The 12,941-nt window shown below is 42.1% G+C and overlaps 1 protein-coding gene across 3 annotated transcripts in view; it reads right to left on the bottom strand.

Moving 5' to 3' along the window:
- tmem94 (transmembrane protein 94) overlaps positions 1 to 12,941 on the bottom strand; it is a 71,253-nt gene that overhangs the window by 28,074 nt on the left and 30,238 nt on the right. For all 3 annotated transcript variants that reach the window (XM_061708615.1, XM_061708614.1, XM_061708616.1), the window contains 5 exons: positions 9,081 to 9,185; positions 6,531 to 6,731; positions 4,398 to 4,613; positions 2,409 to 2,721; positions 1,224 to 1,397 (listed from right to left, as the gene is read on the bottom strand). In XM_061708615.1, the coding sequence (XP_061564599.1) occupies positions 1,224 to 1,397; positions 2,409 to 2,721; positions 4,398 to 4,613; positions 6,531 to 6,731; positions 9,081 to 9,185 (1,009 nt within the window). The remainder of the gene's footprint in view (positions 1 to 1,223; positions 1,398 to 2,408; positions 2,722 to 4,397; positions 4,614 to 6,530; positions 6,732 to 9,080; positions 9,186 to 12,941) is intronic.

Below are 12,941 nucleotides of genomic sequence, written 5' to 3'. Positions count from 1 at the left end.
TCGACACATCGATGAATTGCACCCACCTCTAGTATGGACCAATATAATATCATCTTCCAGAAACCCAGATCATCATCTTATTCATGATCAATTTGTACAGAGAAGTTATTTAACACTTTACAAGCTTTACCATATGAAGATCCTGGTTAGCTCTTTATGTACATGATGCTCTCAGAATAAACCAGGAACCTTCATGCAGGTCTGGGAATTATCCTAACTGCATTATCCTCCATAACAGTACAGAATATTCCAGTAAACCCTCAAACACTTATTTTAAATAATTCATCCACAATTAATGCTTCACTATGTCAAACAAATTTTGCTTGCTGTAAGATGGAAACTACTGCACACGCTTAACATCTCCCATTGGTATTTTACTTTTCTTGATATTATCTATCTGGAAATATCTACAGCCTAAATCTGTAACGCAAAATAACACAATATTTTATTTTGGTATATGGCAGCAAATCAAATTAAAGCCAAACTTGAAAGATATATTTAAAATGTATATAGACTACCTTGTTGCAGCTATCCCTGTCCAGTTTTTGATATTATTATGTTTGGCCTTTGTTTTATTTTGTCCTTTTTTTTTTTGTTTGTTTGTTTTTTATTGTTGTATTATCTTTTTTTATCCGTTTTCCTTATTACTAATTGTTTTCTTCGAATGCTTAGGAACCGGTTTGGTGGAAAAGGGGTAATTGAGGACTCTGCGTTGGGAGGTTTGTGGACTGATGGACCCCAGAGATTTAAACATCTTAAAGAGAACGAGAACAAACGTGTGAGGTTAATCAACCTTTGAACTTGTTTTGTCATTATGAAACTGTTGCATGCTTGGCTAACAGAAGTCACGGCAGCCACTTCCTGATCTACTCAGGTTTTGAACTGTCCTGGTGACATCTGACCACTGTAATGTCAGGAATCAATCACTAAGTGATTGACTCAATCACACTTTATCACTTCCACCCATTGTCCACTACCCATTGTTTACTGTTCATTGTCCTTATATGGTCATTTCCTGTCAAAGTTTCTTAATAAAAGCATCTTCTGGGAGGAGGAAGTTGGGGAAGCTCAGGAGTTCTCAATGAGGGCCAAGTTTCCCTGCACTCCTCTGCTCTCCCCCTCCTGCAGGAGTGCGCTAAAAACCCATTCCAAGGTAGTCTCTGTGTCTTTCCTCGTTATGTATTTATGTAATGTTGATTTGGACCCAACAAAACGTTACTCACTGGAGGAGGAGTCTCGTACGAACAGCGAGATGAGGTGGGAGATGGTCGGCTGGCGCTTGATGGAGTAGAGGAGGTGGCGGGAGGTGAACTCCTTGGTCTTCTCCCCGGAGGGAAGCTGGTACAGAACCAGGTGGTTCTCCTGTCGGAACAGCTCCCGGGCCCCCGGCGTGAACCCTGAAACGGATCGGAGGAAGTCAGGGGAAGTTAGAGGAAGTCGGAGGAATTCAGGAAGTCGGAGAGAGCTAGAGGAAGTCAGAGGAAGTTGGAGGAAGTCGGAGAAAGCCAGAGGAAGTCGGAGGAAGTTGGAGGAAGTCGGAGAAAGCCAGAGGAAGTCGGAGGAAGCCAGAGGAAGTCAGGAAGTCAGAGGAAGTTGGAGGAAGTCAAGAAGTCGGAGAGAGCTAGAGGAAGTCGCCAGAGAAAGTTAGAGGAAGTCAGGAAGTCGGAGGAAGTCGGAGAAAGTCAGGAAGTCGGAGGAAGCCAGAGAAAGTTAGAGGAAGTCGGAGAAAGTCAGGAAGTCGGAGGAAGCCAGAGAAAGTTAGAGGAAGTCAGGAAGTCAGAGGAAGTAAGAGGAAGTAAGAGGAAGTCGGAGGAAGTCGGAGGAAGCCGGAGGAAGTCGGAGGAAGCCAGAGGAAGTCAGGAAGTCAGAGGAAGTTGGAGGAAGTCAAGAAGTCGGAGAGAGCTAGAGGAAGTCGCCAGAGAAAGTTAGAGGAAGTCAGGAAGTCGGAGGAAGTCGGAGAAAGTCAGGAAGTCGGAGGAAGCCAGAGAAAGTTAGAGGAAGTCGGAGAAAGTCAGGAAGTCGGAGGAAGCCAGAGAAAGTTAGAGGAAGTCAGGAAGTCAGAGGAAGTAAGAGGAAGTCGGAGGAAGCCTGAGAAAGTCAGAGGAAGTCAGAAAGTTGGAGGAAGTTGGAGGAAGTCGAAGAAAGTCAGGAAGTCGGAGGAAGCCAGAGAAAGTTAGCGGAAGTCAGGAAGTCGGTGAAAGTCAGAGGAAGCCAGAGAAAGTTAGAGGAAGTCAGAAAGTCGGAGGAAGTCGGAAAAAAGTCAGGAAGTCGGAGGAAGTAAGAGCCCCAGGCGTGAACCCTGAAACGGCATCGGATGTCAGCGCTCTTTGACACGGCCAGGAACCCCGAGGCCGGTAGTGGAACCGGAGCCCCGAGGCCAGTAGTGGACCCGGGCAGAGCCGACTCACCGATGAGCCTGGAGAGCTCGCAGAGCCCCCAGGGCACGTGCACGGGCAGCACGGTGCCGTGGCTCTCCTGCAGGGCCAGGTGGGACAGGTGGTCGGAGAAGCGGCACAGCTGCTGCGTGACGCTGGCGTTGCACAGGTTCAGCATGATGTTGAGGCCCAGCGGCTTCAGCGACGGCAGGTGGCCCTGCCAGCTCTGCTCGTCAAACTGGATGCTGGTGGGGTTCTGCTGGTCCTGGGACAGGCTCAGCATCTCCAGGTGGTAGTCGCACACAAAGTCGTCGGCCTCCGCCTCCGGGCAGCCCAGGGCCGAGTTCTGGAGACGCACCGGGAAACAGCACGGGTCAGAGGGGGGTGTGGACTAGGGCTGGACGATATGGACCAAAAGTCATATCTCAATATTTTCTAGCTGAATGGCGATACTTCATATATATCGATATTTTTTCTTTGCCATAATTGGTGTTTCCCCCAAAACATTATAGCATAGCATCTCTGTTAGCATCTCTGTTAGCTTCATTTTTTTCGGAGGCAAACCCTTAAAAAAACAGTCAGTTTTAATACAAAGTCGTGCCAAATGTCACACAGGTTCCTTTATTAACAGAGGTCTGCACAATATCAAAATGTATAAAACAAATGAAATAAAAATAAACTGCCTGCATATATAGAATAAATATGCTTCTTGAATAAAATAAAACAAATATCCCTTTCCTGCATAACAATTAAATTAAAATACACTGTGCAATTAATACAATGTAGACAGTAACAGGCAGACTTTTCCACTGAGGTTGACAGTTGTGCAAATAACAACATTTTTTTTTTTTTAAATCGATATAAACGATATTGTCTCGTACCATATCGCGTTTGAAAATATATCGATATATATTAAAATCTCGATATATCGCCCAGCCCTAGTGTGGACACATCTGGACCACCATTAGTGTGGACTGAAACTTAGGCCGTTTCCGAAATTGAATACTGTACTACTAGTACGTACTGATTTTGCCAAAATGTAGTAAGTAGTATGCAGTATGCGACCAAAAGCAAAATCTGCAGTGTGCGAAAAATACCCGGATGTCATACTAATTTGGAAAAAATCCACAGCATGCACCAGACCAGTGTACCTCACCTACTATATCCCAGAATGCAATGCGCCCATGACCCTTTTTTTTTTTTTTTTTTTTTTTTTTTTTTTTACAAGCTTTATTGAGAAAACACAAGTGCAATACAAAACAGCGGCGACCGGACAGCACAATTTTGTATATAATTTAATAATATACCTGAAAGAAATGAAATGAATAATATATATAATTTTGTATACCAAGTACGTAGAGGTGCACTAAATAAAAACCCAAACATATGTAGCTTAATAAAATAAAATGAAATTCAATAAACTGATATGTTCATTTTAATACATTTATTAAAATTGCGACGGCTCTGATGTTCAGACAGAGCAGCAGCAGCTGCTTCTGTGGCTCCAGTAAAAAAAAAAAGCTTCACTTTATATTCAGACAAACTAATGTGGCGGCTACAACTGTTAGATTTCATCTATTAAACCAACATTTATCTTCCTAAATGATTTATTTCAGCCAGAGGTAATTCTCCACAGAGCTGCAGGTTTCTCCCCCGGGACGACACCGCAGGTTGACCCAGCAAATCTCTTAACAGGTTTATTTGGATAAACTGAGCCCAGGTTGGAGATCTTAACGGTTACTTTTACGCCTGAAAAAATATTAAAACTTAATAAAGTGGCATATTAACAGCGCTACAGCGGAAATTAAAACAGCTTTTAGCTCTCGGCTTTCGCTGTCGTTTTGGTGCAAAATGCATTCTGGGATACTTGGCTGCTACTGCTGTGTGAACGGTCTGCTGGAGCGGCTACTGAATCATTTAGTATGCAGTATACAGTACATACTGATGCAGTATGTAGCATGTAGTACGTTAGTATGCGATTTCGGATACAGCCTTAGTCTTAGTCTGGAGTTCTGGACCTACCTGGTCCTCCTCTCCTCCCTCCGTGTCGTGGCTGAAGCTGACGTTGGAGCCGGAGTGGTGTTTGGTGCGGTGGTGCGGGGGCAGAACGGGCTGCCGGGCCCGCGGCGTCTCCAGGGAGCGAGTGGTGTCCTGCAGAAGGTCTCCGGGCTCCGGCGGCGCCCCCTGCTGGGTGGGGGGGTCTGCAGCCAGCTGGAGCAGAGCCTCGGCCTCCTGGGCCTGTGGAGAACCCAGAACCCAGTTCAGACCTGGACCCGGTCAGATCCAAGCCGGACCGGACTAAGGCTGCAACGATTCGTCGACATTGTCGACAAAAATCGATAATCAAAATTGTCGACAATGAATTCCATTGTGGACAATTGTTGCCAGACGTGTTTTTCCAACGGAGTGAGGCGTCTCACTTCAATACAATCTCTGCCGAGAGTCGCACATGCACGATAGCGTCTCAGCAGCTGCGGGTAATAAAACTTCAAAAGTCGGTAATGCATTTGAAGAGAAAGCACGTCGGAGTGATGAACGAAACGGACTTGCCTCAGTAAGATATTAAGCCTATTTTCATTTGTTAAATTAATTCATTTACTTTGTTAATTTCATGTTATTTATTTTATTATTTGAGCCACTCACAGCTGCTCTCGTTGCTATAACCTCAATCATAATTAATGCAGCGCGAAAGGTGAAAAAGCTTGTGATGATGACAATGATGGATTTGCATCTTTCAGTCAGGTTTCCTATGAACTGTTAATTATCCATCCAGCTCCACAATGATCATGTTAACATTAAATCAGATTTGTCTGGACATTTCTCTTCCGGGACGGGAGAAAACACTAAATCAATGCATCTCTATTATTGTGCGCCGTGCAGGCATGAATTCTCAGAGTTTTGCGGATGCGGGTGGGAGCAGGATGTAGAAAACAGTCCCGCTATACACGAATCCAGCAAAATCCGGAAGTCAAGCGGCCGCCATTACTGCGGTGGCGGCTCTGCTCCTCCGGTCCCTGCCAGGCTCTCTTAATGTATTTTTATCATCGGAAAAGTCCTGCCCCGTCGCGTGCATTTGTTTTGATAACGAATAAAGACGGGACGGATTTTCAAAACTACTTTTCTGTTTCACCAAGTGAACAGACGGAACGCAAAAAAAAAGATGTTAAACTGCTGGAAAGGAACTGGAATTTACCGGGATACCTTAAACAAGGAAGCCAGGGAGCGGTATATGGAGAAAATAATGATTATTAACGGTCTGGATCCATATGAAATCCTACTAAAGAATGGAGCTCTTCGTCGGAGCTGCACTCTTTATAAGGGATTACTGCCGCAGTTCTGCAGAACCCACGTCTTCAGCTACCTTGTTTAGGAGTGTTTGGCAGCTGCTTTGGTAAATGTTTGACTCGCCATGTGTTTCAATTAATTAGTATAATAGTACAACATACAGTACATGTTTTGTATCACTCTTACTTATCTTTTTTTTGACTGCTATATTATGCTGAAGAGGCTCCGAGGCGTGAGGAATATTTTAGTTTTCCTCGTGAGATTATTTTTTTCCTCTGCAGCTACAAATAGAGTTAATATCTTTTCCTCAACAAACTAGTTTTATCTGCAGATTGGGGTTATGTATGTATGTATTCTGTATCATCCGTTGCTGAGATAGTTCTGCCCTTCAATTAGAGACCTGTAATTGCGTTTTTTTTGGTCATCGGACGCCAGGCGATCAATAAAATATTCTTGGATACCTAAAATAAAACAAAACATAAACAGGTGTTGTTGTTTTTTTTTTTAATCACGTAGCCTTTCCATAATGATTAAATGTCGCGCTGCTAGCTTGCTAACGCCAGCACACGTAACGTATGCTATATTACAGTGTTTAATCATATACTCCCTATTCTTCCCTGCTTATCGCTCAAACAAATCATTATTTATAAATTAATATCAGCATTAATTTAAGATACCTTCATTAGTTATGGGAGGACTGTCTAACATCATCAATCCAGCTATTCATGATGCTGTGTAGAGGTTACAATAACAGTGAATTACTAATTATCCAATTAGTCGACTAATCGTTTCAATAGTCGGTGACTAGTCGACTACTAAAATAGTGGTTAGTTGCAGCCCTAGACCGGACCCCCGGCCGGTACCACCCACCTGAGCCTGGCTGTGGAACACGCACACCTCCTCCCGGTCCTCGTCAGCCTCCAGCCGGCAGTACGAGTTGACGGACAGGTCGTCGCGGAGGTCGTCCTCGCTGCTGTGGGGGGGCTCCACCCGGCCGCTGAAGAACAGAACCGTCTCTGGGCTCGGGTTCGGCCACGACAAGATCCCCTGCTTATCCACACAACACAGGACCTGCACACACACACACACGGTTGTTGTACATCATGCATTTCCACCAAAAGGTCCTGTTTAACCGGCCCAAAGTCCTTTTCCACCAGTGAAACTGTGCCATGAAGACGACAACAGTCTAAATCAGGGGTCTTCAAACCCTTGGATGAGAGAAAAACAGAGCAGGGACCCCCGCTTGTAATTCTTATTTTTCCCTCTTTTTTTAAAGTGTTTTAAAGTTTTAAGCCTGGCTTATAATAATCTTTGAATGTGTTTTATTCTAGTGATGCACTGATTGTTCGGTAACCAAAATTGTTCGGCCGAAAATGGCAAAAAAACACTTTCGGTGTTCGGTGGAATAAGTGGGAAAAAAAACCGAACAATTAATAACGGCGTTGTAAAATAAATAGACTGGCCGCTCCGTAACTGTTGCACCACAAACATAAATCGTTGGCCAACCAAAAAGTAATCACATAAGAATTTTACCTAACATTCACCAGCAGGTGGAACCAAAACAACATAAATCAATCTATTCCAGGTGCGTTTAGATGAGGAAATCAAACGTGGAAGAGCGTGGAGTGAAGTGGTGCAAACATGTCAGCAGTGTGGAAGTATTTTAGAGTGGCAAAGAATAATACAAGAATGGCTGTTTGACATGAATGTTCTGCTCAAATATCTAGAGGGGGCACATCTGCAAAGTCTTTCAGCACTACAAGTTTGATTTATCATTTGAAATGATAAAAAACCCTGAGCGCTTTAATGCATTTTTATTGTTTTAAGGCCTATGTTACAATGTTTAGTCAGTTAAGCCTAACGTAAGCTCAAAGATGGACAAAAAATGTATTTTGCTAATTTATTTATTTTAAGTTATTATTCTTCGCTGGTATAATGTCTGCTGGAATATTTAAGAAATGCTGGGAAATTAAAATTTTTTCAGTTTTTTATGTTCAACAAATGTTTTCTACCTTGTAATTTTGTAAAAGATTTTTTTCTTTTTAAAGCATGCCTAAATCAAATTTATTTGATTTATGCAATGGTGAAAAAATTGGGAAAATAAATGAAAAACTGCGGAGAACCATGTTCGGTATTGTTCGGTATTCGGCCAAGTGTTTATTATTATTTTCGGTTTAGGTCACAAATTTTCATTTCGGTGCATCACTATTTTATTCTGCTTATATCACCTTATTAACAAATTCCTGACTGGGTTATTAGCTACACGTGTTTACGGTTGATAAAACTTTCACCTCGTCAGACGTGGAAGGAGTAACGTTAGGCCGAGCTGGAACGTTACAATCTCCAGCTTTAGGCTTCGTTATTGTCACTAATTTATCCTTCAGGTCTAATTGGGTTAAATATGAAATAGCCAAGTCAATTTTGCGACGAATTTTCTTTTCTTAAACAGCTAGCTAGCTAGCTCGTTTTTCCGCTCTAAAGTTGACATTAGTCACATGACTCACGTCAGGGGAAACATTTATGTAGAGTTGTAGACTAAATAGTTATTGTCAAAAGTAGATTATGGCCTGCGAGATTTTAATATATATCGATATATTTTTAAACGCGATATAGTACGAGACAATATCGTTTATATTGATTATTAAATTTTTATTTTTTTTTTATTATGATTTTAATATAGCTTATTTCGTGACAAATTGAATTGAATGTTTTATTTGAGATTTGCACAAATGTTTTGTTATTTGCACAACTGTCAACCTCAGTGGAAAAGTCTGCCTGTTACTGTCTACATTGTATTAATTGCACAGTGTATTAATGTAATTGTTATGCAGGAAAGGGATATTTGTTTTATTTTATTCAAGAAGCATTTTTATTCTATATATGCAGGTAGTTTATTTTTATTTCATTTGTTTTATACATGTTGATATTGTGCAGACCTCTGTTAATAAAGGAACCTGTGTGACATTTGGAACGAGGCTTTGTATTAAAACTGACTGTTTTTTTAAGGGTTTGCCTCAGAAAAAAATGAAGCTAACAGAGATGCTAACAGAGATGCTAACAGAGATGCTATGCTATAATGCTTTGGGGAAAACCCCAATTATGGCACAGAAAAAATATCGATATATATCGAGAATCGCCATTTAGCTAGAAAATATCGAGATATGACTTTTGGTCCATATCGCCCAGCCCTAATATATATATTTTTTTAACTCTCACAAATGATTTTGGTTAAAATTGCCTTTATTTCTTTTGGTCCTTTCTTTTGGGGTCGTGGACCCCCGGTTGAAGACTAAACTAACTTAAACTCAGAAATGACCGAATATTCCTTGAAATGAGGTTAAAAGTGAGTCGTCGGTAGGAAAGCCCTCAGAAAGACGCTGTAACGCCGCGGTAACGCCGCGGTAACGCCGCGGTACTCACGGTGACGGATCCCAGCGTGTGCAGCAGGCTGGACGTGTAACACAGCGTGGGGGATTCCCCCTTCAGGATTCCCACCAGGTGCCTCCAGACGCAGCGCAGCATGTCCTGGGATGGAAACAGCTGGTTACACATCTGTGTGGGACGGAGCCTGAACCCTGTACGGATTACTGATCAAACGTTCAATCAGGTTCTGAGAAAAGGGACGAAGTACGGGGAGAAAATCCACTCAAAACATTTGTGTGTGCGTAACTTGCTCCAAGTTACGGCCAATTGACCCCTTTCTCAGCCTTCTGATTGGTCGGCCAGGGACCAAACATCCGGTTATCCGGTTGGACCAAACAGCCGTCTCTCTCCCCTTCACATCGAAAAAGTTTGAGTTTTTACTTGTATCGAAATTTAAATCACTGGATTATTTTTTTTAAATCTTCATTTTAGTAAAAGGACACTTGCAGTGTTGTGAGGGTGCAGCGTATTTTTATCCCCAAACTGGCAGAAATCTGATCCGTACTTCCAAAACAAAGTCGGCATGACAGCAGCTACAACCCATAGCTACAACCGCCGAAGCGTTTTATTTATTTATCTTAAAATGGTTATCCGGTGTGTTTGGGGCTCTGGTAGAAGAGAGAATCCCAGAAATACATTTCCTCTCAAAACCAAACGGTAAACTACGATAAAACTATGTTGTCGCACCTTCCACCATGTTATCAGCTATATCAGAGGTCGGCAACCCAAAATGTTTTAGAGCCATATTGGACCAAAAACACAAAAAACAAATATGTCTGGAGCCACAAAAAATGAAAAGTCTTGTATCAGCCTTAGAATGAAGGCAACACATGCGGCATGTTTCTATATTAGTTAGAACTGGGGGAAGATTTTTTTTTTCATTATGCACTTCGAGAAAAAAGTTGAAATGTCGAGAAAAAAGTAAAAATGTTGAGAAAAAAGTAAAAATGTTGAGAAAAAAGTTGAAATGTTGAGAAAAAAGTAAAAATGTTGAGAAAAAAGTAAAAATGTTGAGAAAAAAGTAAAAATGTTGAGAAAAAAAGTCAAAATGTCGAGAAAAATGTCGAAATTTCGAGAAGTGAAAATTTCGAGAAAAGTCGAAATGTCGAGAAAAAAGTTGAAATGTTGAGAAAAAAGTCGAAATGTCGAGAAAAAAGTAAAAATTTCGAGTCGAAATGTTGAGAAAAAAGTCAAAATTTCAAGAAAAAAGTCGAAATGTCGAGATTAAAAAAGGAAAAAGATAGAAAAAAAGAGAAAAAGGAAAAAAAAGAAAAAAGAAAAAAAAAGAAAAAGAAGAAAAAAGAAGAAAAAAAAAAAAGGTCAAACATTTTTGAAAAAAGCTCCAGGAGCCACTAGGGCGGCGCTAAAGAGCCGCATGCTGCTCTAGAGCCGCGGGTTGCCGACCCCTGAGCTAAATTAATCAAAAGATCTTGTTTTCACCGAAAACATCAGGTTTTTAAACTCACTCCACGGTACCTGAAGTACTTTTTATTCATATATAGTTGCTGTTGATTTTCTTTGGTACAATAATTACAAATAAAGTGATGTAAAACCCTGTTTTTACAATGGAAGCTGACACGAGAGATGACGGTTTTGTCCGACCTGGCAACGGGGGCGTGGCTTGACAAAAGGGTCAATTAATAATTAATAATTCAAAAAGCCTCCTACACACACACGGTTAAATACGCGTGCACGAATCGCACAAAGCTGTAGATTCGGTGGTTTTGAGACACTTTTCCTCCAAGAAGCCTCACAAATTCGTCCGTACACGGTGCGTTTAAGGACTGGTGGAAAGCTGGGTCATCTGAGTTTCCATCCGAGTCCAGCGTTATTCGTTACCTCCCCTAAGTAGGTAAACCTACTTCAGACCACCGTGATGCCACCTATCGTCTTCTTGCCTCCCGGTTTGACCGTCAGTGTTTCCACCTAGCGGCCGTTGCTTTAAAACATCTAATTACTTTTGTACGGCTCATAAATGCACATCCGTCCATATAAGGAATTATAGACTATTACAAAGTAAAGGTGTTACAACCACGGGGAGATATTCTCTCTTACACAGGCCCACAATTATTCACAGTTCGTCACAAGTTTAGAGGAAACTAAGTATTGAGGGAAATAACGCTGGACTCACATAAAAGCTCAGATGACCCAGCTTTCCACCAGTCCTTAAACGCACCATGTACAAACGAATCTGTGTGACTTCTTGGAGAAAAGAGTCTCAAAACCATGTGTGTGTGTGTGTGTGTGTGTGTATCAGGCGACTCGTGCACGCGTATGTAACGATGTGGGTAGGAGGCTTTTTGAATTCGTAATTATCGTTTTTTCCGCAACATCGAGCAAGATACGGACAAATGTTCTGAGTGGATCTTCTCTCGTACCGAAGCCTCTAAACTGCAGGTGAAGGTGAAGCGAGCAGGTGGCAGCACATATCCATGCAGATTCTCCCTCCGACATGACAGCTTTTCAGGAGCAAATCGTGCACGTCCTGAAACGTCCCAATAGGTAGCCAAGCATGATGCACGTGTCAGTCAGGGGTAGGTCTGTGTTGAAAAGATCCATTCTCAGATTTTAAATCGATTCCCATATTAATTCCTAAAAATCGATTCTAATGTCTAAAGATCGATTTAAAAAAAAAAAAAATTCATCATTACATTACAACTTTTGGTACTTTTTTGTTTATGCCCAAAAAAAGGAATATTTTGTTGGACACGAGAATAACTGGTGCCATGTTTTTGGGGAAAAAATAAAAGCGATTTCTTTCGTCCTCCGTTTCCTCCCTGGATCTGTTTGGTAATTCTGCAACACGATGTTTCTGTTTCAGTTCTATCAGCATTCTGGGAGCTGATTGGTCCTTACAGCATCATTAGCTGCAATACTTGCTGTTGAATCTCAATATAATACTAGTAGTAATATGTTGCAGAACTACAGTCATATAATTCATGCAACAGCTGAAAAAACTGTTTTATTAACAGTAACACAAATCAATATCGGAATCGAATCGAATCAAATCTTGATAATCGATTCTGAATCTTAAGAATCGGAATCGAATCGAATCTTGATATTTGAATCGATCCCCAGCCCTAGTCAGGGGTCACCTAGAACTGGCTTAGGAGACGCCCCCAGGTCTACTGTGGGTTCAGGTCCACCTTCATCTCAGTCGGTGATCAGAGACGCTGGCCGTGAGGTAAAAGGTGACACTAAAAACGATCGCTTTGCTATCTGAGCAAGACTACTGCATTTCCCAGCAGCCTCTGCTCTGCTCTCGTTTCCGGGAGTTATCAGATTCTAACGGGACACTTGGTGTCCTCCAGAGGGCGCCAGAGGGCGGTACTCGTTCAGGATGGATCTTTCTGTCCTCCTAACAGTGTTTCTCAATCCTGGTCCTCGTGGGCCCCTGTCCTGCATGTTTTAGAAGCAGGGTAGCATCTAAGCGGCCAATCCCAATACACCCCCTACTTTCTACCACTAGCCCTAAAAATGAAGCCACAAACCGTAGGGTCCTTGTAATGTTCCCTAGGGATTGGGACACCACTTGCTACGTCACTGCGTGGTTTACGTTCGGGTACGTAAGCGACTGCGTAGTTACGTTTGCACAAACGTCACACCATATCAGGAAGCCCAGAGATAAAAGCTGTTTTAATTTCCGCTGTAGCGCTGTTAATATGCCACTTTATTAAGTTTTAATATTTTTTCAGGCGTAAAAGTAACCGTTAAGATCCCCAACCTGGGCTCAGTTTATCCAAATAACGTCTGTTAAGAAATTTGCTCCGACGTTTTCGGGATGAGAAGAACCTGCTGGCTCGGGAGCTGATTTATGGTTCCGCGTTAAATCGACGCAGAGCCTACGGCGTAGGGTGT

The sequence above is a fragment of the Cololabis saira genome, chromosome 19 (assembly GCF_033807715.1).
Source record: "Cololabis saira isolate AMF1-May2022 chromosome 19, fColSai1.1, whole genome shotgun sequence".
Lineage (NCBI taxonomy): Eukaryota > Metazoa > Chordata > Actinopteri > Beloniformes > Belonidae > Cololabis > Cololabis saira.
The sequence above is the reverse complement of the archived record's forward strand: the minus strand, read 5'-3'. Positions and strand labels throughout refer to the sequence as shown.